This window comes from Phaenicophaeus curvirostris, chromosome 1 (genome assembly GCF_032191515.1).
Source record: "Phaenicophaeus curvirostris isolate KB17595 chromosome 1, BPBGC_Pcur_1.0, whole genome shotgun sequence".
NCBI classification, from domain to species: Eukaryota; Metazoa; Chordata; class Aves; order Cuculiformes; family Cuculidae; genus Phaenicophaeus; species Phaenicophaeus curvirostris.
This window is the reverse complement of record NC_091392.1, coordinates 145848038-145873978: the sequence shown is the minus strand read 5'-3', so window position 1 is coordinate 145873978 and position 25941 is coordinate 145848038. Positions and strand designations below refer to the sequence as shown.

The 25941-nt window shown below is 39.1% G+C and overlaps 2 protein-coding genes across 5 annotated transcripts in view; one reads left to right on the top strand and one right to left on the bottom strand.

The window, feature by feature from the left end:
• RASA3 (RAS p21 protein activator 3) overlaps positions 1 to 25941 on the bottom strand; it is a 270506-nt gene that overhangs the window by 213467 nt on the left and 31098 nt on the right. The gene's annotated exons all lie outside the window — the stretch shown is intronic.
• UPF3A (UPF3A regulator of nonsense mediated mRNA decay) lies at positions 417 to 25918 on the top strand. Of its 4 annotated transcripts, none has more exons than XM_069877454.1 (10): positions 417 to 557; positions 3445 to 3551; positions 9700 to 9806; positions 11861 to 11959; positions 12055 to 12165; positions 15249 to 15304; positions 15396 to 15554; positions 17314 to 17474; positions 21299 to 21373; positions 24525 to 25918. In XM_069877454.1, the coding sequence occupies exons 1-10, from the start codon at positions 447 to 449 to the stop codon at positions 24721 to 24723; spliced, it is 1185 nt and encodes a 394-aa protein (XP_069733555.1). In that variant the 5' UTR covers positions 417 to 446; the 3' UTR covers positions 24724 to 25918. The 4 variants fall into 4 exon arrangements, with proteins under 4 accessions (XP_069733555.1, XP_069733538.1, XP_069733545.1 ...); XM_069877437.1 differs by having other exon boundaries at positions 21299 to 21593; positions 24525 to 25917; XM_069877444.1 differs by having other exon boundaries at positions 21299 to 21537; positions 24525 to 24663.

Sequence of the window (25941 nt, the reverse complement as noted above, 5' to 3'; positions counted from 1 at the left end):
GAGGTGCTCCAGCCCTCGGATCATCCTTGTAGCCTCCTCTGGACCCGTTCCAACAGCTCCATATCCTTCTTACGTTGAGGATTCCAGAACTGGACACAGTTGTCCAGGTGGGGTCTGACAAGAGAGGAACAGAGGGGCAGAATCCCCTCTGCCTTGAGCAGCCCGCTCTGGTGGGAGGTGTCCTTGCCCATGGCGGGGGTGTGGGGGTGTGGAACTGGGTGACCTTTAAAGCCTCTTCCAACTCAAAACTATTCCATGACTCTATGACTAAACGAGCCCTTGGGAGAATTGCAGGGAACGCCCCCGGCCCAGCCCCCCTACGCTTCCCCCCAGCTCTCGCGAGACCCCGCGGGGCCGCGCCCGCCTGCGGCCGGAGCGGGAGGCCGGGCCTGGGGCTGATGCGGGGAGGAGGAGGAGGAGAAGGAGGTGGCCGGGAGAGGTGGCTCATGGATATCCCGCCGCGGCGGGAGTCGCCGCGCCGCGACATGGATGCTCCGTCCAACCCGCCCGCTGCGCCGCCGAGGCCGCGGGAGGAGAAGAAAGCGGCGCTGAGCAAAGTGAGGGGCGGCGGGAGGGGCGAGGGGGGCGCGGGCGCAGGGAGGGAGGGAGGGAGAGGGGAGATCACAGAATCACCAGGTTGGAGAAGACCTCTTGGATCATCGGCTCCAATGATTCCCGTCTGCCACTAAACCGTGTCCCTGAGCACCTCATCCACCCGTCTTTTAAACACCTCCAGGGAAGGTGACTTAACCACCTCCCTGGGCAGCCTGTTCCAGTGACCAATGACCCTTTCTGTGAAAAATTTATCCTGATGTCCAGCCTGAACCTCCCCTGACAGAGCTTGAGGCCATTCCCTCTTGCCCTGTCCCCTGTCACTTGGGAGATGGGTGGGAGGTGAGGAGCGCCTCTGGGAGGGCTTATAAATCTTCCCTACAAAGTATGACTGAGAGAGATGGATTTAGTCCAGGCTTGAGAGGGTGAAGGCTCAGGGGAGACCTTGTTCCCCCATACCAGTAGCTAAAGGGTGTCTGCCAAGAGGATGGAGAACCCCTTTTTGACAAGAGGTTGATTGAGAAGGGTAGAGGTTAATGGATATAAGTTGCTCAAGCAGCAAAGCTGGTGAAGGGGCTGGAGAACAAGTCTTACGAGGAGCGGCTGAGAGAGCTGGGGTTTTTTAGCCTGGAGAAGAGAAGGCTGAGGGGAGACCTCGTTGCTTTTACAACTACCTGAATGGAGGTTGTGGAGAACAGGAAGCTGGCCTCTTCTCCCAGGTGACAGGGGACAGGACAAGAGGGAATGGCCACAAGCCCCGCCAGGGGAGGTTTAGGCTGCACATCAGGAAAAAATATTTCACAGAAAGGGTCATTGGGCACTGGCAGAGGCTGCCCAGGGAGGTGGTTGATTCACCTTCCTTGGAGGTGTTTAGAAGATAGGTGGGTGAGGTGCTGAGGGGTTTGGTTTAGTGACTGATGTGAATGGTTGGACACGATGATCCAGTGGGTCCTTCCCGGCCTAGTGATTCTATGATTCTGTGCTCCTGGGAAGGTTCCAATTGCATTCCAGAAGGAAATTTTTCACCACAAGAGCAGTTAAACATTGGAATAATCTCCCCAGGGAAGCGGTGGATTCTCTGCACTGGTCACTTATAAGGCTTAGTTTGACATGGTGCTGGGCCATCTCATTTAACCTATGTATCGCCTAAAAAAGTTGTACCAGATGATCCTTGAGGTCCCTTCCAACCCCACGTGCTAGGATTTTGTGATCTGAGGAGGATTGCAGTGAGGAGCATGGTGAGGGTTGGCCCTGTGCAAGAGACTGAGAGTAATTCCAGGAGACTCAGATGTTCAGATGGACATTTCTTCATCTGCGGAATGCAGGTGTTTATTCACTTGGGTATTTTGAGATTCCCCAGCAACAGCTCTGCAGATTTGCATGGAATTCCACCTTTCATGTTTCAGGCATCTGGAGTGGCTATTGCTATGGCAAAGCAGCTCCTGGAAGAACAGGAATACTTCTCTCTCCCTGACACTATTTGAGCGCTTTTCGAAGAATACTTTAGGTAGAGTGCTGTGAGATGTGATTTATGCTCATTTTCTAAATTGCAAAACTGAATCACAGAATGGTTGTGGTTGGAAGGGACGTCTGAAGATCATTCAGTCCAACCTCCCTGCTAAAGCAGGTTCTCCTAGAGCAGGTTACACAGTAATGCATCACACTAAAGATGTTTTTCAGGTGAAAATTCCTGTATTCCAGTTTGAGCCCATTGCCTCTTGTCCTGTTACTGGCACCATTGAGAATAGTGTGACCTCATCCTCTTGACACCTGCCCGTTAGATATTTATAAGCATTGATAAGATCCTCTCTCCCTGGAGCACTGAAAATCATTATAACTTTAAGTTAAATTCAGATATGGGCAAGAAATGGAAATAGAGTGTGGTGGGTTGACTTTGGGTGGCTGCCAGACCCCCAGCCAGCTGCTGCCTCACTGCTTTCCTCAGCAGGACAGGGAGAAAATAAGATGAAATAAGCTGTAGGTTGACAAAACAGATGCAACTTGGAGAAGATTGATTTACTTGATTGTTAGTTAAAGAAATTAGAATGGTGAAAAACAAAGATTAAAACTAAAGCACATTCCCACCCTCCTCCCTTCCCTCCCAGGCTCTACCTTCAGTAGGGTGGGAATTGGAGCTTGCAGATATATGCTCCTCTCCGCGGCTCCTTCCCCCTCACAGTTCTTCCCCTGCTCCAGCATGGGGTCCCTTCTAAATGCTGCAGTTGTTCGCAAACTGCTGCAGCGTGGGTCTTCTGTGTGGGCTTCTGCTTGGGCTCCTCTTCCCAGGCTGCAGGTCCTGCCAGAAAACCTGCTCCAGCATGTGCTTTCCACAGGCTGCAGCTCCATTCAGTTCACCTCCACTCCACCTGCTCTAGCACGAGGTCCCCCATAGACTGTAGGAGGATGTTTGCTGCATGTTGGTCCTTCATTGGACAATGCTGCCCCATGGCCTTCACCAGGGAAATCTCTGCTCTGCCACCTGGAGGATCTCCTCTCCTCCTTCTCTCACCTTGGTGTCCACATGGCTGTTTCTCACACTTATTTTTTTACAGCATTTTAAAAAGAGATACTGTGAAAACATTGTGTGGTTGGTATCTATTTTTTTGATTGTTTATTAACATCTTTTGTTGTCGGCTAAACTGTGGTGGTTCTCAAGCTCTTCATCAGAATATTTCGGTTACCCTACATTTTCACAATGTTAGCAGAAACTTAGATAGATAAGTGGTTCCGTCTGTCAGCAAGTCCAAGAAGGTATATCACTATGAGGCTCATACTCCAACTGAATTTCTCAACTAGAGGAAGTGCTTTTGAAGTTTAGTAATATGATTTGGTTTGTCTCTTTCTATAATATTTAGATCAAAGATAAATGTCCATTTTCTTTTATGTATACAGGTAGTTATTCGACGGCTTCCTCCTTGCCTAACTAAGGAGCAACTGGAGGAACAGCTGCATCCTCTACCTGCCCATGATTATTTTGAATTTTGCACTGCTGATCCCAGGTGAGGATGAGCTGTTTGTGCAGGATTTCAGGTGCTTCAAACCCAAGTAAGGTATTTTGGACATAGCAAATCACATTTTTTTTCTGGTTTTGTTAATTGCTTAGAGTGTTTGTGAAAAGCTGGATACACATGCGGACACAATGCAATCCTGCCCTTTTCTTTTATACTGGTGGTTTCAGACCAGAAGATTTTTTTGTGTATAAATAGGGCATAATTTCATTTGAAACCTTGATGTTTGTTTTAACCTTCACTGGTAAAATGCAACAGACTTTTATTAGTCATGAGAAAGATTCAACCTAGAACAAATATCACAGAATTTTCTTAGTGAGTGCTGTTTAAGCTTAGTTTTCTTTGTTTATTTACATTGTTTTTTTATTTATTTCTCACAGATTTTCAAATAATCCAGTCTTATTAATTTGTCTCATGCAAAACTGAAGAAAAATAGCATTTAATCTAATTAAATCAGAATTGCAAGTATATTCATACAATTTACTTAGGATCACAGTGGTAAAATATGATTCTGTTTGAACAAAACAATTTCCAGAAGAGAAGGAAGTTGACCACTGAAATAAACAAAATACCATGTGTACTGCATCTGTGTGTGATCTGAAAAACTAAAGTCAAGATCCATCTTGCCCATCTTCGCCTATCTTAGTGTGCAATCAATCACCCTCCACAGGCACCATATTCTTTCTGTTGGCTACAGAGGGTCCCTGGCTGTGTACTACTGACCAGCTTTTAAAGTTTGCGGTGACCCCACCCAGAGCAGATGGATTTTCCTTTGTAGGGAATTGTTAGTGACAAATTGCACTCGGAACAGTCTAGTTCTTGGACTGGTTTTATCTGAAAGGGTTCTGCCACTTCTCGCCACCGTGTTCTTAGATGTTTAACTGTGTATAGATTCTCTCAGAGTCAATTCCACAGTCAGAAAGAAACTTGCTGGCAGTTGCCTGACTAAGTGGTTACACATACATGCAGCAACAAAATAGTAGATGCTTCAGCTTTTCTGGTAGAACCGCAGAGGATGTGGAGTTAGAAAAAAAGGACTATTTAATTTGATTGAACGTCTTTGTAGCTACTTATATTTCTTCTGTGAACCAAAATATGCATTACCATCTCTAATTTCACTGTTTCTGTGGCCTGAAGGTTCTTTTTATGTTTACACTGACTTGTTATCATAGGCAAGCTATAAAACTTTAAGATTTCATTTGATTAAGCAATGTCATTAATGTATAACTTTTTCAGTTACATGTGTTTCAGTAAAATTATTTCAGAAAGTGACTGTCTAATTGTGTTTCATTCATTTTTTTCATTCATCTGATTCAGTACATTACATTTATTCTCTCTTGTACATTAACATCAAAATGCAAACAAAACAATGTTTTCGTGACTTTAGGGATGTTTGTTGGATAGACACAGTATTGCTGGTAATAAAGAATCCGCCTTCCCGACAGTCTGTCTTGTTCTCAGATCCCATATATTGACGTTTTTTTCCAGTTACTGGTTTTTTTGTCTGCATGAAACTTGTTTCTGAGGCTTGTAAAACCTGAGTCAAGTGATTGAGCTCAGGCCATGCAGAAATTTAGGCACCTCTCACTGGCTGCTACGACTCGTCAATTGGAATGTGAGGTTACAAAAGCGGAGAGACCTGAACGAAGCTTTGCTTATGTGAAAGCCAGTGAAATAGTCGATGCCATGCTACGTATCATGGTGATTAAACTTGTTGCAAACAACACTCCTCCACTGCCCTTCATATCTTCTTGCCAACCTTCAGATTAAGATTACTGTAGGCAAATAGCATTAACTGTGTGCAGTAAGTGGCTGCTTGCTCTCAGGAACTGCAGCTCTGAAGGGACAATGCCACTGCTGGCTACCATGTTCTGGATGGAGTGAGTGACAAGTCTGTCATCACAACTGCATGGTCTTTCTGCTTCTCCACTGCTGGGCAAATTGTGCTCATTTATATCTGTAAAAAGGAAAGGCAGAGTTAATTTAACTATGTTGATTCCGTCCGCTATATGAGTGACCACAGAAGGTGAGAGACAAGAGGGTGAAGGCCAGTGGATTTTAGCTTGGTGTGACAATGTAGGTGATGAGTTATCCATTTGATCAGAAATTATGATATACATGGATAAACTTATTTAACACTCCAAAATTTAGATTTAGAGATGCATGTATTTTAATTTATACACACACACCCACACCATGACTTATAAGTTGGTAAGTATTATTACCAAGATGTGATGTCTTTATAGTTTACATGTTGCTGTTTATATTGTTATATTGTAGATAAGTATTTTAAATTGCTTTCCTGTATAACAGTTTTTACACTATTGTGTTAAAAACTACTTTGCAGAAGTAAACTATTAGAATGTGCTTGTTATTAAAATTACTATACAACTAAGAGTTTAAAGAGACGATAGACTTAAGTATTATAGAAATACATATAACCTAGAAGTTTTAATATTCACAGCAGAAAACAAAGAAACTGAAGTATATAGTCAGACTCATCTGGGTTATTTCCACAGAGGTTACTCTGGTATCCCAGGGGTGCCAACATCACGTGCAGTACATCTGTCCAAAACACAATATGGGTTGGAAAGCAGTGTTCTAGACAGCAAACATATAGCAAAATAGAACCAGCAGTCTGATTATAAAACAAACCATGCAACCTCAAAACTGAGTTTCAAATTCCACATGAAATCTATGCTGTAGGTACTTGAAAAAAGGAGGAGGTGCACAGTGTCTGGTGATGCTTCCGGAGGACTCAGCTGGAAGGCAAAATCCTGAAGAGCAAAAGCTGGATTTCATCCAATTTCATCCACTGCTGAATATAAAATACGAAAGTAGAGCAGGGTTGGTTTTACCTAGGAAAAGGATATTATCTACAAAGTCCCAGGTCCCTGTGGCCCCATGGGGCCCTGTGCATTGGTTGCTGTGCTGCCAGACTGGTGGGTTTTTAGTCGACATGTGAAAAGGGAATCCAGGGTACGTGAAGGTATGGGAGTTGCCACTGGAAGTCAGGTGTCTGAAACCCAGAGTAAGAGACAGTATTTCATATGCAGGTCAGTGGGAAGCATTTCTGATTTGCTACATTCAGTTAGCTTGCCATTTAGAGAGTGAATTTTTTGCTTTTTATTTTTTGGCACATTTGCTCACTTTGTTGGCCAAAAAGCTAAGACAGGGGTCTGAATCACTTGGTGATCAGGCTGTTACACACTAAGCACGCTGACATCTAATCTGCTCTTACATTTCTCATATGAGAACCAACTCTTTATTTGTAGAAGTGTCTCCATCAGAGAAGGAACATGTAATTGCTAAGCGTTGTCATAGTTGTGTTTCTACAACCTTCTACAGTGCTATATAGCAACAATGATGCACAGACAATCCTATTTTATTGTGTCAGTGTGCACAACAATATCCTGTGGTGCACACACATGCTTTTATATTTTCATCTGTTCCTGCTGATGTGAATGAAGTTCTGGAAGATGTTAATAAAGTTCAGCAACAACATCGGGTCCTTTATTTGCAAGGTAAATTCTAAATATCTGCTTTCCAGAGTCCTGTTTATACATTTCAGACTCAGTTTTCCCTTTCTAGTAAATGCTTAGTAATTGTCATATATTTCTCGTGTTTTGAAAGATACTCTGATAACTCTAAGCTGAAAATGTTAGAAAAATACTGTTATGCACCAGGAAAGGTTTGTGTTGCCAAAGCAGATGAAACATGACATTGATGTACAAGCAAAAAGAAAGAAGAAAGGAATAAGTGTGTTTTCAGTTCTAATTCACAGTGATTATGTGCCCCATCATGAGCTACTAAATTACAGCAGAAAAAACCCAACAGCTATACAATGAAGCTCTTTGCTGTGCGCTGAGACAAAGAAGAAATGCCACAATAACGTAGTGTCTGGGACGCTTGTCTGAATCCTAGTCTTTGACCTATGGGAAGTTTAAGTATTTTACAAAAACTGAAGATGGTTAAAACGTGGAAGTAGTTGTTCAGACTAGGAACCTAAACTCAGTTACTCGATCTCAGATAATAACTGGTCTGAAAACTAATGCTTTCTCAATACTCCGGTTTTCGTCTTGTGAAGCTTCAGCACTTCAAGCGTATAATCATATCAGTCTCTAATATCTGGCCTCATTTAGTTTAAATATCAAAGAACATGAAACATAAGAGTAGTCCTGTTAACACAGAAGGAACTGTGCTGCTCCCTGTGAGCTACCAGCTCTCAAAGAGACTTCCTCACTGTTCCAGCCATTAGGCAGCATAGAGGCATTTCTTCCAGCACAGCTGTAGAGTGCCACAATAAAGTTTCCTCCTTTACATATAATTGTAGGTCTTTTTTAAATATATTTTTTCAACTATATGTAATTATGATAAGTGTTAAGTTTCATCTTTCTTGCTTTGAAACCTGTGAGAAGGAAGCTGTCTTGTTTCATCTGCTTTATGTCTTGGTGGTATCTCTCACAGCCACCCTCGAGATAACCTTGTGCTGCGTGTTCAGACTGGAGGTTTGCAAGTCTGATCACAGAGGACTTTGCAGGGTTTGCAGAACCCCGTGACAAAACACAGCCACGTGCCACCATTGCTCATTTGGTCATACTGTCTGGGTTTTGCTTGCAAGCAGTCCATACCTGTGTGGCATCGGTGTAGGCTGTGACAAGCATGCCATGCCTGTAGCATCTTTCAGCACTGCTTTGTGTCAGCAGCATAGCCCTAGCTGTGCCATAGCAGGATTTTTTTCTGGTTACCTGCTTACAGTTCATTCAATGCTATTTCCGTCTTAGAGTATAAAACTATAGCGAGTGTATATGGATGAAGTAGTTTTTCCTTAGAACTAGACATTTATTCTCTGTGTGCTGTAGAAACACCCTCGTAACTGTATTTGCAAAACATCTAAATGAAAAAAACCGCCCTTTTGTTTCTTTATTAAACATTTTTCCTGGCTACAGTATCAAACACAGATTTGTTGAGTTTACAGAATCATTGGTTATTTACTGACAGCACTGCTCACCTACTAACACCCAAGGTGGAATCCATGTGGATGCACATTTGAAAAAGAAAAAATTACTTGTTTTGGAGTAACTGTGTTGCTCTGAGCTACCACATGTGTGTATCCTGTAAGCCAACCCGTACTTTTGCTCTTTCTCGCTCATTGTGAAATCTGACTCTGAAGATGGGTTGTGTGTGGCAATAGTATTATGAACGAAGGTATTTTAAAGTTACAGGCTTGTGTTCAGACCTGTTCCAAAACCTGGTGTAATACACAGCCATTGTTGAATGCAGTTTAAGCCAAACTGTTTCATGTCACAGTTGCTAGGGTTTAAAGCATGTACCTGCTGTGACTCAAAATAACTTAGCTGATGGGTGGTCTTTCATTAAATTACCTCAGCTTCATTGCTGTTGGTGGTGTGCCAACCCTGACATTTTTATCAGGCACAGTAAACATTTACCCCTGGAGTGGGATCTGTGCAAATAAATTCTTGAAAAATTATTTTAGGTAAGTATCTGTTCCTTCATTTGCTGGAATTGCTTTGTATTTTCACATTTATTATTCTTCACAGCTAGACATTGCGTATATATTCATGCACATACATGTCAGCTAGTGTTTATTCATTTGTACATAATTCAGTGTATTATCTTACCGAGTATTGAGTTGTTTAATCTTTCTTAAAGGTGGAAATCTCTTTAATTCCAATGACAGCATGGCAGCTGCCACTTCACTGGGAGGCTCTTACTCCCCTTCTGCTTTTTCGGCAACAGAAGAATTTCTCAGCATGCCCAAGAAGTTCCCAAAAAGCACTGCTATTAGTCATATCTTAAATCATGAAGTATTTGACTTAAAGCTTTGATCCTGTGAAATGGAAGTGTATGTGCTGCAATTTAGGGAGGGAAACCAAACTAGAAATATTTGTCCCGCTTTGGAGTAGATTTCATAGTTACATTCAGAAATTTGGTTGTTCAGTTAGTTTTTGTTATATACATAACTAGATATGCATATGTAAAGTCTTTGATATGTGTGTTTGAGGTAGCCATTTCCCCAAAAACGATGAGAGTTGCAGTGTGATCCTTCTAGTTTTGTTTCTTTCTAGTCCTGAACAGAGTAGTAAATAACAGAAAATGAAATTGTTTCTTGTTGCAGCCTTTATCCTCATCTCTACTCAAGAGCATATATTAACTTTAGAAATCCTGAAGACATCCTTCTTTTTAGAGATCGCTTTGATGGCTATGTCTTCATTGATAATAAAGGTTGGACTATTTGTAATATATTAAATGTGTGTATATACATATACCATTTTAGAACATGAATTCATTTCATTTTTCCTATTATTTTTGCTCGCTATACAGTTAGTTATATGAATATATATTAAAATCTAGCACTTAAAAAGTAATGAAATACCAATTATATTTGTCCATGCAGTATTGTTTCTCTGTGTGGTGTGCATGCTTTATCTGCATTCTTGTACCTTGAGCAACACACTATCAAGATCCTATTAATTGTCTTCTGGAGGCTTCATAATTCATCACAACAGTAACATTGCAAGCATGAATTGTTACATCTTCAATGTGCTTCTGTGAGATAAAGTTGTGCCACTGACTCCCATTTTGAATAAACAAGATGAAAACTTGTCTTCATCATTTTGGTTGCCCAATTTGAGACATGTATGGTTTGACTTGACAGAGCATTTGCTGACGAGTTGAGTTCCAAGAAAAAGCAACAAAATTAGTAGTCGTCTTTAAAATGTTAATCTACAAAAGTTTGCCCAGGTTTCAAAAACTGTAATATAAGCGTGGATTAATCCAGGTCTTCTACAGTATCATGAAACTGCCATAGCCAAGAAATGGTGCTTTCCTTGTTTTATACCTTCTGTAAAAGAATGCATGGATTGTATAAAACAGACTTAAATTTGTGGGTTTCTTTGAACATTGCCCATTCTGTACACTCAGTGTTGTGGGTGTGCTGTGAATGGTAGTCCTGCCCACTTGTAGTGGAGAGTTGATCTCTATAGAAGCTGTCTGCCAAACTAACAAATATCTACCTGAGATATTTTATAGGCTTCTAACTTGGTCAGATTTAGACGGATGCTCCTAGAGATCGAGAACAATATTTCCTAGAGATCGAGAACAATATATTCCTTGCTGTGTCTCAGTCTTAGATTTGAAATTCTGTTGTAACATAGGAGTCAGGGTAGCTCCTAACCAACAGATGCCAGGATTTTCTAATCTGTAATATTTTCTTTCAGTCTTCTCAGAAAAATCTGGGTTGTTTTAGATTAGGAACTAGAAATAAGCTATTTTTATAATTCTGCCAAGACTTCACTGTGTCTAAATTAAGCATCTTCTTTGGTGTTATGCTGGACTGAAGCCAGACTAGTCTGTACAGGACAAAACTGAGCTTGGACGCAGCTGGCCAGTTTGGCGTGATTGTGCAAAGACAGAGTACAAATTTTGATCAAAAGTCCCCTCTGGTGAGGCTTGTGGTGCCATTGCATTTATAAGGATAAAATTCAAACAAGGATTACCGAGTTCAGCAAAGTGAACAAATATTCCAGCAGATTTAAGCCAAGTTTTTAGTGGATTTGAGCAATGTGTGATCTTGAACCTACTGTGAGTGGAAACCAGGCAAAATTTAAAAGCTAGGCACAGTTCTGATACCACTGCAAAAAGAATCCAGTATTTAAGGCAGAATTCGAAACAAAGAATCTATGCTAGTAAACACAGGCAAGGTGTTCTGTAGTTCATTATAAAAAAAGAAAACTCACAACTCTACATGCTGAATTTTACAATTTTTATTCCGAAAGCAGGTGGTATGTTTTTTTGATTGTGTGTAACCCAGCATTTTTATTTTTAAAACATTTTGGCAACAAGACCTTACAGAGGCAACTCAATTGTTTCAGATCAGTTTCTTAGTGGTACTTATTCACTTGTCAGGCTTAGATTTTATGTAAATTTTTCTAATCGACAAATATCTGTAAAGAATTAAAAGGGAGTTATAAATCACAATGCAAGTGTTTTATTGTGCAACAGTAGTCATCTTCAGTAGTCATTTTTACAGTCTTTGCTGACATGTCCAAAAAATATTTAATGTTTACATATGTAATTAAAATATAAATGTATTTTGTTTTGAATCTGAAATACTGCAGTGTGTAATTTTTCATTAGAAGTCTAGGATGGGATTGCAAAAACATTCACGTTTGATTTCAAGTAAGACTGCTCAACACAAGTTTCAAGACTTGATCTTACTTGGATATAAGGAATGTTTTTTCCCCTGCTCCAGAAATTAAGCATTGATCTCCTTTAAGGTCTGGAGTATCCTGCGGTGGTTGAATTTGCTCCATTCCAGAAGATTTCAAAAAAGAAGCTGAAGAAGAAAGATGCCAAAGCTGGGAGCATTGATGATGGTAAACATATTTTCTTGAAGTTGCAGTGGAAAATAGATTCCATTTCTGTCACGCATTGCAGACTACTAACATAATTCAAAAATTTTTCTTCACAGATCCAGAATATAGGAAATTTTTAGAGAGTTATTGTGCTGATGAAGAAAAAATCTGTGCCAATCCTGAAATTCTTTTGGGAGAGATTGAGGCCAAAACAAGGGAACTCATTGGTCTGTTTTCCTAATTTTTCTTATTATTGAGACTTAAGTATCTTATTTTTATATCTTTATGATGTTGCCTGCAAGAGCTGATCTGTTCAGTCTGACAGAGGCTGCCATTAAATTTTTGTTACCCAGCCAAGTAATGACAGGAAGCACCCAACCTGTTCTTTTAAAATCCCTGGAATTTCTTGACTTCACTGGAAGTTTTGCATGCATAGTGGCCTACAAATAAGTCCTTAACACTTCAGAATACTTACATATGTGTTGAAAGATGGAAGATTTCTTTTTAAAAGATAAAATAGTTGAATACTTAACAATTGGTCCCTGATATTAGTTGCTTTTATTGAGAAACATGAAATGATCTCACTTTGTTCTCACAGTTGGGATTCTGCAAAAGCTTTGAAAGTAAGGCAACACTTTTGATTTCTGTGTGCATGCAGCATGACTTTCACAGTCTCTGGGGAAATCCATAGTAAGACCAGCACTGAAATCTTCAGTGCCAGTATTCAGTTTTCAGAATGACATGTAATATTGATGTGATGTATCTCCAAGTGACAACATGCAGAATATTTACTATTTCCCTAGGTGTGACAGTCAGTAGAAAAGTGAAAATTGCCTTTGCTTTTATTTCTTTACAGTGTAAAAGCAGCTGCCTTGTTTGTTTAATGCTGTTTGTCTGTTTATCTTTGCCTGTGACAAGTGTTTCTATACAGTGGCATTAATTATTATGCATAGGCATAAATTAATAGTTAAGTGGCAAGATTTGGAACTTAAACAATTTAGAGGAAAGGAAAATGTTAGAAGGGTGGGCATTTAGAGGATTCTGTTACCAGTAAAACTTGTTTGTTGCTTTTCTAGAGAGAGAAGTTCCCTAGAAATTTTAATGTACCCCAAATCTTTCCTAATATTTGACAGCAGCGTAAAAGCAGTCAAAAAAATTCCAAGGCAGTTTGCAATTTCAAGACAGATTTATTAATTCTAAAGTATTCTAACTATGAATGAAAATTATTAGCCTTGAGAGTTGCAGATTTCAGAGTAACAGTGTTGGCTGAAGGCAGCTTTACATCAAAAGTTTTGATGTTTTAGTTCTGTTGCATCACAGGAAATCAGATTAGTTGCTCTATTTTTTTCTGCTATGCAAAACTATGACCGTTGCTATCAATATAGAAATGATCACTACAGTGGATAGCACGATAGCAAAACTATGTAAGGGTTTAGTTTCGTGTCCAGTTTCAAAGGTGTTACTCCTACTGAAGTCAATGAAAGACACACCCAGGACTTAGCTGGCAGAATTGGGCCTCGCATTCATAGCGTTTTTCCAGACAGTGTTACCACAAACCAGTATGTTTTATGCATCACATCAGATGTGTTAGCTCTTCACTTTCAGTGTGACAGGGAAATACAAAAGATATTTGCTCTGTAACAAGGTAAAGGTAAGCTCATTCTTCTGGTTTGTTTGAAGAGAGCAAGACAAAATATAAAAGTACAGGCTTCATTTTGTGATTTATTTTCTATTAAAATTTCTTAAACGTTTTAAGAGAAACCTCTTAGATTTTTATTTGCAGCAAGGCCCATCAATAAGAGGGATAAGATTCAAGTTTGACAAACATTCTTTTTTGCCCTCCTCTTTTGATCACAATGCCTCTCTTCTTTGAACTTCAGGTTATAATTTCTGATTAAACCTCTTACACCATAGGCTTAGTCATGACTAGTGTCATGTACTGGACTCCCACTGTTTGTTTTCCTTTCCTCAGACCAGGTAGCATTTATGGACCTTTTCAGCATGTGAAAGTGCCCAGAGGCAGACATTGCTCAAACAGGGGAATTTATTTGAGGAGGAGGGAGAATAGGGAGGGTGCTGGGTACCTAAAATTTGCTAAAAAGTAGAGGAGAAATGCGGCATGGGAAGTTAAAGGATAGAGGGAGGAAGATTACTAATCAACAGCCTTTTTTGATTGTTGGTTTTGACCAGTGGTATTTGCTAAAAATAAAAATTGAATCCTATTAAGCCTTCCTATTCATAAATGTGTAACGAGGTTTTGTCATTAACAAATGGGTTGCTAGCAAGGTATTTATAGACTTTGAAAACCAAAACGTTCAAGTGTTTTGGGGATATAAATTGTGTCTAGATTTCAGCTATGCCATTTTAAATTTAATTATTTTTATTTTCATTTTATTGTTTCTGCAAATAATTAATTCTTTCTAGTAGCAAATATTTTCTGTAACTCTATCCTGGGACATCTAAGACTGATGGCATTTGTTGTAACTAATCACAGCTATAGGTACATGAGTTCAAGCTTGAATTCAGTACAGACAGTCATGAATGCTTTGCATAAGACCGGATTCAATTATGGCCTCCCAAGTTATTGTAGAGTCTGGAGATGGTTCAGGCAGGTGGCTTAGGCTAGATTTCAGAGTGGAGATAGCTCTGTAACATGAGAAGGCTGTGTGATCTAGTAGATGAGGCGTTTTATTTCTTTGTTTGGAAGCCAGAGTTTTATTGAATCTGCTGATACTTTGCTGTGTAAGCTGAGACAAATCAGTTATCTCTTATTCATCCCATTTTCCCATGGAGAGGTGAATGCTAAATGGTAGTTAAAGGGAAATGTTTTATGAGAATGAAAAAGTTTCCTTCATCATGTACTTCGAAAGCTGGGATTGCAGAATGCTGTGTGCGACTGCAGTAATGTGGTCTGTATACAAACGGCAACATAGCTAGGTTTTGATGTACAAAATTAAAATGCAAGAGTAGATTCCAAGCAAGTTTCCTTTTTGGTGAGTAATGATGTGATGATTAAGAGGAAAAAAAAAAAGCCATTCTCTGAACTGGAAAGATAGGATTTTTAATTAAACATTAAATAATCATGCAACATATCTCTGTTGTTTCTAACCTTAACAGCAAAAAAAGCAACCAAGTGTTTCTAAAACAGAATGATGAGCATGCCTTAAAAAATACATAAAACATATAGATTTATTAATTATTTTGCTCCCTTGCAGATAAAGCTAGAAAAAAAAAGAATTAGTACTGAAGTAAAGAAATGAGTACGTATTTTAGGAGTTGAACACTGTATCACAAATTTTTTGTGTTTTAGCTAGAAGAACAACACCTCTTTTGGAATATATTAAAAATAGAAAATTAGAAAAGCAGGTACGTTCAGACTTTTGCCTGAAGTTCAACATTTATGTTTCACATGGTTTTCTGTTGGACAATTTACAACTAGTCATTTTGAACTCTTCAGAGAATACGAGAAGAGAAAAGAGAAGAACGAAGGAGGAGAGAATTGGAGAAGAAACGCCTGCGGGAGGAAGAGAAAAGGAAGCACAGAGAAGAAGAAAGACGTAAAAGAAAAGAGGTAGAGAAGCAAAAGAAGATTTCTGAAAAAGAAATAAGGATCAAGGTACCTTAATTACAAAAAAAAAACACCCTGATTTTTTTGTTGAAGAGTTATCTGGAAGTTCATTTGGTATATCACACTTTTTATGCAGTGTACTGCAGTGCAGTGTGGAGATACCAAACCAGTTTAGGCTGGAAGGAGCAGTAATGTAGGGCTTTGACTAAGTAATATTGTTAAAAAGTGTGACTAATTATCGTAGGTACTTGCTGATGCAGGTAACTCAGGTATCTTTACACAACACTGTCACATGCTGTGCCAACGTATCCTGACAGAACCAAATTGTTCTGTGCCAACGTGTTGGAAGATTATTACAAATTTGGCTTTAACACTTTCTGTCACGCAAATCTTCATCTAGCCATATGTGCTGAGATTTTTTTTTTTATGTTTATGCTCAGGATTAATTGAATAGTATGCTTTAAGCAAGTTATAACAGTGCCTTGCTAATCTCAGGCTGTGCTATCTTATAACAATCTGAGTAGATGTGCTTTTTATGCCTTCACTTAGGCAGGTGGATTTTGTGCTATGTCTGGGTATTTAAAGCCTTATTTGTATGAGATGACATAGATACATCTGTTCATCTGAACTAAATTTTGTTGTATTGGAAAGTTTTTCTAGGCTGTTTTGAAGAGGAAAATTGGTATAAAAATCTGTAGCTTGATGCAAGCGCACAGACTCACTCCATATCATGTGGTGAGGGGAAGCCAGAAAGCTGTGTACTTCTTTCCTTTTCCTTTTCTTCCTGGACAGTTGCCTTCACCTGGATGTGAAAAATAGGAAGTTCTGAAGACGAGTTACAGATTTTTCATATTTAAGCAAAATGAAAAACATGCTAGAACTTCAGAAGAAAAAGGAGTTTTTATTTAAAATTTACTACCCAGACCTATTTGCCCCAAGGACCCCAGTATTTATGACATATCTGTGGCAATGTGACCTTGGCAGCTACTTCTGTCTAATAAAGAAAAGGAAAATATTACCTGAGCAAAACATTATAGAAATTTTAAATATTGGAGAAAAATAACCCATGCTCATTTCAGAAAAACTGATGGAATCAAAAGACTTCTGAGATGTTCTACTTGTTCTTGAAATGTTAGAAAAATTTTTTGAGACAGCTAATCCATCCATGAAGGTTATTCTTGTAATGCTGTGCTGCTCAAGCCCTGCATGGGTTGTTTATTGTGAAAGGAACAGACTTATTGGAAATCTTAATCTCCAAGGTGAAAATGCAATGTGATCTTTTCTGTTAACGTAGTTTTGCCCTCAGTCTGTTTTTCTCTTGGGGTGTATTTATACCAAGCACCTACTTCTCTGTGCTGGCCCGTTCCAAGTAGCTCACATGTAACACAGTTTATATATAATATTTCACCAAGTATTAATCTGGCTCCTTTTGTCTGAGAGGTTTTGCTTTTTATTTTATTGGCAATAGCATTGAGCTCTGCTATACAATTTCTAAGAAGTCTTAGACCGTAGTAATTCTTCATATAAAAAACTTAGGAGAGAAGAGTTAGGTAAGTGCTTTCTTCAGTATTCTCAGCATATTTAGCAGTGTGCCCTTGAATGCCTGCTAGTGACTGCCCCTCCTTAGCAAAAGAAAACTGCCCTTTTAAAATGAGTTTTAAAATTTTATACTTAATAAGATATTTTCCTAGCATTTAAGTATCTTCAGTCATAGTAGTTTTTTTGATATATTTAATACATTGTTTAAAATGTCTGTTATAACAGAGGAGGATAATTTTACCTCATAATATAACCAAATATTTCTTAGCTTCTTAAGAAGCCTGAGAAAGGAGATGAGCTGGCCAGTGAAAAGAACAAAGAAAAAGGTGAAGAAGCTGACATTGAAGAAAACAAGTGGGATAAACCACCTGGATCTGGGAGTTTAAAATCCAAATCATTGGAGGGTTCACTAAAAGAAGTTAAGGAAAAGTAAGTAATATTTATCTTTTAGGCTCCAAATCAGATCCTAAATGTTTTCTTTTGAAGGCTTAAACCATTTCTGCATGAAAAGTCATTCAGAGTTTCATTATTTCACCTGCTCCAAATCAAGAGTTCAGGTAAGGCCTTCCTTCCATTACTGATGTCGAAGACTAAATTGCCTTAAGTGCCTTGCCCTCCCATCACATTTTCTTCATTTTTGCTGCCTTAAACAGATAAATATGTTTGATAAACGGGACAATGGCAGAATAGTTAAGCTGTGAATGACAGCCCTATGATAGGTGCAGAAGGCTGTCTTTGTGTCCTGCTGCCTTTTGTGTTGCAAAGTAATAGCGGGAGCAAGAGGTATAGCCCAGTTCTGTAGCTGCTGTAGCCTAGAAATGTCTTACCGCATGGTTTCAGCAGCTGGTTCTCTTGCTTGTCCCTCAGCATCCATATCCCATTGCAAGTAGGATTCACCCATAAGCTATATAAGATACTTACCTAAGAATAATACGCTGCTGAGATAAATAAAACTTTGTTCTTAAGTAGAATTTTTCAGCCAAGCTTTCAAAAGTATTTTGCAGAATGAAAGAGCCGAATCTGAGAAGTGTCATGTATATGTGCAACTTGTACATATGGAAAAATGTGAGCATTTAAATAGTTTACATAAGGTATTACATTCGAAGTATCAGAGAAAGCTTGGGATTGTGCTCCAGGAACCTTCAAGCTACCTGTCTATTCTGAGTAGTTTAAACCTTTAACCACTTAGGTTCTTGATTTTTATGAAGGGTATGCTGGAGCTGCAAATGTTCTCCTAATGGCAGACAGAAAAATAAAGAAAAATAAAGAAACTTTCAGTGCTGGAAAATAAAACCACTACATTTGCTAATCGAATAAATCGTTTGCCAATAGTATAATACACGCATTATTCATCTTTTTTTGTCTCTAAGGACTTCAAACACAGGCTCAATGTTTCAGTATGTTGTGCCATGAAAGATGCTGACAGCTTCCATTTCCTATTCTCTAATGAAAATTGAAAATATTCATCACTCTTCCATTGATCTTCTACAAAGGAAAGAGAACAGGGCCAGCAAAAACACTTCCCGGGGCAAGTCAGTTGTTTGCTAGTAAGGCTTTTATGTATTAAGCTTTTGGTAGTTCCCTGTAACAATTTTACTATTGATACTGTGAGTTTAATAAGGCGTTAATGTAGATTTTCCAGATGTAAAACAGAATCCTTTTGGCCGCTCAGATACAGTAAGCGTTACTTTGTCTTTCCAAGTGCTCATTTCATCACGATTATTAGTGGGTGTGATTATATAGCAAGCTATAAGCTATTTTAGTTGGATTGAGAATTAGAAGTTCCAGCTACTTTGTCACTGACTCAGAAACCAGTAATAAACTGTAACTTCTAGCCCTGCACACAGAAGACTGAATTGCCTGTTTGAAACCATATTTAAAGGCTCAGTAGTAATAGCTTTCTACCACAAATTAAATCCTCACTAAGCGCATGAGTGTCCATGGCCACATAGGGATTTGAAACTATGCAGAAGTATACTTCCATTTCCCTTACTCCCATGAATTTCTGCTTTGTCCTTCTCTGGCTGTGTAACTTTCTCTTCTATCTATATTCTGCAATTGCTTGCTCTGCCATTTCCACACTTGCCTTCCTGTTAACTGTGGATGAATTTTAGAAAGATACTTCAACTACTCTTGAACTGGAGTTTGTGTCCCTGTCGCCTGCCTGCCTCCAGGCACATCTGTTCCTTCCTCACTCATAGCAACAGGCAAGGGAAGAGACAGGTTCTAGGCAGTGCTGTAGCAACAAATCACAGACTGGTTTGGGTTGGAAGAAACCTTAAAGATCATACAATTCCAATCCCCCTGCCATGGGCAGGGTCACCTTCCACTAGACCAGATTGCTCAAAGCCTCATCCAGCCTGGCTAGATGTCTTGCTGTGTCTGTCTTGCTTTTTGGAAGGCCGTGCTCTGAGCCTTGCTAGGACTTGCAATTAATGTCTAGAATTGCATGTTAAATGTGAAATAAAACAACTTACAGCCACATACCCCTTGAGAGCTAACATAGTATTTTAGATATATGTATCTATGCTATAGGTACAGTATCTCTGTAACTGTGATTGATTCAGGTGCCTGTGACGGCTGGGACATTGCTTCCACTTGGTGAATGCGTTATGCTGACACAAACGTAGTATAGTGAAATGCTGAATAACTTACTTGTCATTCAGGTTTTGTTGCTGACCTCCAGCTCTGCCTGAGATGGGGCCCTCTGTCTGGCAGCCCCACCAGTGCCCAAGTTTGTGGCAAAGGCTGAAAATGTCCACAGTTCTGTTATTTTAATAAAAAAACCTGTCTAGAAAGACATGCTTTTATCGATATTAAGCCACTGTAAATGAGAAGCATTTGATCACTACAGCATTAGAAAATCTCCGTCCTCTCTGATTCCATCTACCGATTTCCAAGGTGTGAGCAGACTTTGAAAAACAACTTCCTTGTTTCAAATTTAAGTATTTACACAAATGTAATATAATAAAAGGTACTGCCTGTATTTGCTCCTTTAAAGTTCAATCTATTCTGTAACCTTTCTTCACTATTTGGAGTTTGGCTCTATGAGAAAAGCACCCGCTTGCTGAACAGGAACACGGAAGGAAGTGAAAAAGAGAGGCAACATGTATGTATCAGACAGGCAACAAAATGTTGCGGACTAGTACTCTTTATAATATAAACCCATTGTAGCATAGCAGAAATTAGCTATTGTGTTGTAGTAAGGTAATAGTCTTTTGCCTAAATAAAATACACAAAGGTAGGCTGAATTACTTGGGAGACATAACAAACAAAAGCCTGTAATGTAGGTAACATAAGTACCACAAATGCCTTCTGCAATTGCAGTGAATATTTTTGGTTAAATAGAGTCATAAAACTTTGCAAATTGATACATGATATTTGCACAATTCCTTCAGGCCCTGAATGTTCCCATTCATGAGAGTGTTCATATACATGAGTCACCTCGAGAACAGGCCACAAGAGATAATCACGCAGCTTGAGTTTATGTGAGAAGTATTGGGGAACTATTTATGAGTTTATGTGAAGAGTATTGGGGAGCTATTTATGGGATTGCAAAGAGGGATAACAGTAGAAGAATTGTCCTTCTGTGACAGTTGTATAAAAGTCTGATTTTGCTTGCAAAGCTTTGTCTGCTATTTGATATATTGACAGGCTGAAAGAGTTGGGCTTGTTCAGCCTGGAGAAGAGATGGCTCCGAGATCTTATAGTGACCTTCTGGTACCTGAAAGGTGCTACAAGAAAGCTGGGGAGGGACTGTTCACAAAGGCTTGTAGTGATAGGACAAGGGGCAATGGGTATAAACTGGAGAGGGGCAGATTTAGACTAGACATAAGGGAGAATTTCTTCACGATGAGGGTGGTGAGGCACTGGCACAGGTTGCCCAGGGAAGCTGTGACTGCCCCATCCCTGGAGGTGTTCAAGGCCAGAGTAGATGGGACCTTGGGCAGCCTGGTCCTGTATCAGGTGTCTCTGCCCATGGCTGGGGGCTTGGAACTGGATGATCTTTAAGGTGCCTTCCAATCCAAACTATTCTATGATTCTATGATTCTATTTCGAACTGAATGCATAGGCAAGGGCATATTGTGGGTGAGACATACAGCAAAATTGCATGTAACCCCTTTTTAATGAGAAGAAAACAGCCTTGCCGTACAATTGATACAAATACTGTTGAAGTCAAAGGAAGGCTTTGTATCATAGCTGGTTTTACTGTTAATTGCTTGGATTTTCTTTCTTTTTATACATATTTATAGGTCACAAAATGATAGTGACAAAGAGCAAAGAGATATGGAGAGAAGATTTCGAGAAAAAGAACCTGAAAGACAAAGGTATCGATTGGATGATGGCAGAAAGCATAGAGCTCACTATGAGGTTGACAAGTTTGTGAGAAGGAATGAAGAAGAGCTGAAATGGGGGAAAGGATACAACCAAGACAGAGGAAAGAAAGGGAACTACAACTACAGCTTCACTGTGGAGGCAGTAGACAAACTGGGTAAAGAGGACAAGTGTGATGACATGGCATCCAAAAAGGAGCGCATAAGAAATAAGGTTCTTTTATTCATTTAGGATAATCTTTCATTAGTTTAATGTGCTTCAAGATCACAGGTTTTACTTTTGCAAACTCAGCATAAAGACGCTTTTTCAAAAAAAAGTGGTTCTTTATTTCATTTTCATTAAAACCCAGACTTCTTTCTGTTGTTATGAGGGGAGAAAAGTGGTTAAAATAAGTTAAGGTTACAGGTCTCTGCTCATTCATATTTATAGTATCTAGAAGACTTTCTGTCTTCCTTTCAACCCTAGCATTTTTAGAACGCTATTCTTGGAAGCCTTGTATTTTATGAGTGTTAAAAGTTGTTACACTTTTGTAATGAAATTTAAAAACTATGGTGTGTGAGTCTTTTAAAAATTTTCCATTTTTTTTCCATTACCTAGCACATAAAATATTATAGATTTGCCAAGCGTTGCTTGATAGGGGGACTATAACAACTTAAATAAATAGTCAATTAAGAAAACATAGTATTTAGAGAGTATGAGTGTGCAGATTCTCCAGTATTGTACACCTGCCAGTATAGAAAAGTTGTCATTTGCTTAGGATAAATTATCCTCATGGTCATTGTCACGGAAAGAGCAGGTGCAAAATCAGTGCAAGTGGAGCCTGTGGCAGCGTGCATAGGAGAGCCGTCCTTTGTTGTCTCCCGGAGACATGGATGTCATTTTTCTCAGACTCTCTGATTTCATGGATGTGCCAGGGTCTTTTCAGGACGTGGCTGTCCTTGTCAGCCTCATTCTCTCTCCCTCCTGATCATACATTTTCCACAAAAGATGACCAAACCACTTTTTTTCTATAGAAATTTACTCTGCAAAAGTACAACTCTTCTTTCAAACTGAGCAACTGCTCTGTCACATGGGCTAAGGCTGCCGAGGGGTAAACTGGTCACGTGCAGAGCAAGTCTGCACGGAGTGTGCATAGAGCAAGTCCAGGTTGACTCGCTGTGCGTGTCACGTAAGTGACCTTATGCAAATGCAGAAAGGCTGGTGTGTCCTACTTCTTGTTTATGCCAAGGCCATCTGGACGGTATGGGTAACATTTATCTGTACGTACACATTAGCCACTTTTCACATCCATCAGTGGCTCAAGCTCACTCAGAAAAATGGCTAGTTCAGAAACAGGGAGATGGGAAAAGCAATTTTTCTTACACTTGCCACGCTGCACTTGAAATGTGGAGAAATAATCTGCCACCTTGGAACTGGATGGTGGGACTTAAGGGCTTTTTGTCAAGCCTTAAGAAGCCACCTCCTTTTTATTTCTTTCCCTTGCACTTCTGGTAGCTCACTGAGTCTCTGTTCAAGTTCTAGGTTTGCTCCCTAACAAAATAAGCAGTATAAGTAAATTTTTTTGCAGTGTAGCATCTTTTTCATAGAGTATTTATCACATAGGTATAAGAGGGGCTGAGTTTTCCAACTTACCTATAGAATTAACAAGGCCAGCACAAGTTTTTAGGCAGAGATTGAACTTCTTTATGAAATTTTTAAGAATTAAGTAGAAAATGGGGCAGTTCCAGTGTAAGTAACAGTTTTACTAACTTTTATGCTTTCGACTAGCTATTCAGCTGCAAGGTACAGAGTCTGTGATATGAAAAATCATTTGGACCCTTTATCCTAAACTTTCCAATGGGTACTGCTTGTCGGAGTATCTGAGTTTATGCAGCTGGCTGTGACGCAGAAAGATGTCTGCTATGCATTTGATGTCACGCTGCAAAGCACTAATTAGTGAATTAGTAGTGAATCTTGATATCTGATTTGGTTAAAGATCAAGGTTAAAGTGAGGCAAAAAAAGACAAACTAAAGTGAAGCAAGAAGAAAGAAAAAGGGAAATTGGATGTTGGGAATAAGAAAAAGAGTATAAAAGACTAAAGTGACTTCAAATTATAGAGAGGGAAATTAATATAGTTTAATATAGAACAATTTCAGTGCTCTGCCACAGTATTAAAATAGGCTGTTTAATTTTGTTTGCTAGACTTAACACAAGACTTCAACCAAAAGCTCTGGTTTTAGTGAATGTGTTGCTTCATAACATTAAAAACTAGTGAGAGTAAAGTACTCCAAGAAAAGTCTTCTGAAGCAAAGTTTCTAAGCAGTATGTTTTATTATTGAAATTTCAAGAATAAAAATTTCTCTCAAGAGTTGTGGAACATCAACATTTGCAAATTTGAGGTATCTTTTCCTTATAAACTGGCTCCTTTTTCCATTTTCCAGTGATTAAATCAGTGTATGCATGATTGGGTCACTCACAAAGCCTGTGCATATTCAAATTGTTTGTTATCCGTGAGTGAATTCATCTGTTCTCTTACTCAGCATGGAAGGCTTGATGAAGTGGAGCAATTAACTGCAATTTTATTTTGATACATGTAATCAAAATGTGCATTCCTTGTTTAAGTTTTGGGTAGTGATTGATGATTTGAAGTAACACACATACCAGTTCATAAAGTTTAGTTGAGTATCGTTTTAGCTGTTACCTGCTAAATTGTTGTCTGTTTTGTCTTATTTTTTTAGGCTTATACTTAATATTTGTCATTCATCTGCAGGGTTGCAAATGCACAGGCTATTGTTCTTTCTGGTTGATTTAGTAAAAGCAGCAACACTAGCAACATTTTTCAGAGCTTTACTTGTAATACTGTGTTTGATAATTGTCTGCAGTATTTCTCTTTTTTTACACCAACTGTATCATAGGATCTTTAATTTTTACAGCTTTCTTCATTTATTCAGAATGCTTGGCTCCCAAGAATAGTGTTATAAACAAGACAGATATTGAATATTCAGTCAATTTTCATTACTTTCTATTTTTTTCCTGGGTCTTACGAAATGTATAGTGATCTAAAACAAAATCTACCTTCTGGACAAATATTCATCACTTTAAAATCCCACGCATGTATCCTACCTGGGTTTCTCAGAGCCTTAACCACATCTCCTTCCTTCTAGGATCGCCCAGCCATGCAGTTGTACCAGCCAGGAGCTCGCATTCGGACACATACGGGATCTACAAGTAAAACCTACGACTGCAGTGGGAAATCCTTTGAAGATGCTCTTGATAAAAAGTATGAGGCAGATAACTCAGCTGGCGGCGGTTCTGAGAAGAGTGAAGAAGTGGAGTAAAACAAACTGGAGGAAAGACTTGTGAAAAGCGATGAATTTAAGATTCAGTGTCATCACAATAAAAATCCATAGGACTGGTTCAGAACTCCACAGGCGATTGCACCAACAAAATGATAACAGCTCTGCCTCTTACTTTCTGTAAAATAAAGGGAAGAGTGAATGGAGACTATAAGTGGCTTACAGCAAAGGAATAATGTTGCTTTTTTACAAAAAGCAGGGCGAACACTATTTGCCTAGTTTAAAAGCAGTTTGATATTTTGTTAGATTTACCTTGAAACAGAAAACCTTTAATAGTTTTAAGGGAGCATTTATATAAGGCTTTTCAGGAGCTTTTTCATCTTTTCAATTCTAAAGAAATGAAACGTAGATTTGAATCATTTTGAAGTCTGAGGCACTTGAACTGTGTTCGGTACATGACATGAGGGTCACAGGACCGCGGCAGGGGCTGCTGCAGGGAGATGCAGTCAGACTCAGTGGGATCAACCCAGCTCAGGAGCTGGTAGTGTTTGCAGGAGGAGGCCCACAGTTGTGAGAAATGTCTGTTGGTATCTGTACCTCATTGTGTTTACATTGTTTTTCAATTTACTCTAGCATCAGATAGGTGTTAGTAAAGCTGCAAGATGTTGTTAGAGAGTTTGTTGTTTTCTGAGCCACTTTTGCCTTTTTTGTTTTAATAGATTCTTGTGCTTAAAACAGAAAAAAGCTAACACGAACTCAGCACTTAAAACAATGTATCTGGGTTTAAAAAATCAGCTGTTTTATTATGGTTTTGACACTGACTTTAAAAAACAAACAGTGGTTGTACAGTGATGACTTTTTCTATGCCTGTTTCATATGACTTGCTGTTGCAGGATCTGAGAAGTATATGATACATGAGCGTTCTGCAGTTCTGTTTGTTAAAAATAATACACACACCTGAATGTAAACTGCAAACTACCATTCTGTATGACCTAGGCCTAATTCTGCCCTTTCCTGCAGGCACATATGTGTGTGTGTGTATATTTATAGCTTCCATTGGTTTCAGTGATAGCTGCACATTTACAGAAGGGCAGAACATGTTCATTTATCTTTCATGGCTGAAAATTTCTTAGTCATCTGGAACTGAGATCTGCTTTGTCATTGAAGTTGAATAGTAAAATATTAATTTATTTTTACATCCTCTTTGAACATTTTGTTATTAAGCATAACATCTGATTGTTCTAGACCGAAAACTTATTTATTGTATTTTCCCAGATACTAACCA

Bases quoted from the DNA above. Each gene is read 5' to 3' on its own strand.
- UPF3A (XM_069877437.1), top strand. From the start codon at position 447: ATGGATATCCCGCCGCGGCGGGAGTCGCCGCGCCGCGACATGGATGCT. The intron at 11,960-12,054 runs GTAAACATATTT...TTTTCTTCACAG, and splicing joins AGCTGGGAGCATTGATGATG to ATCCAGAATATAGGAAATTT. The intron at 12,166-15,248 runs GTCTGTTTTCCT...TTTGTGTTTTAG, and splicing joins CAAAACAAGGGAACTCATTG to CTAGAAGAACAACACCTCTT.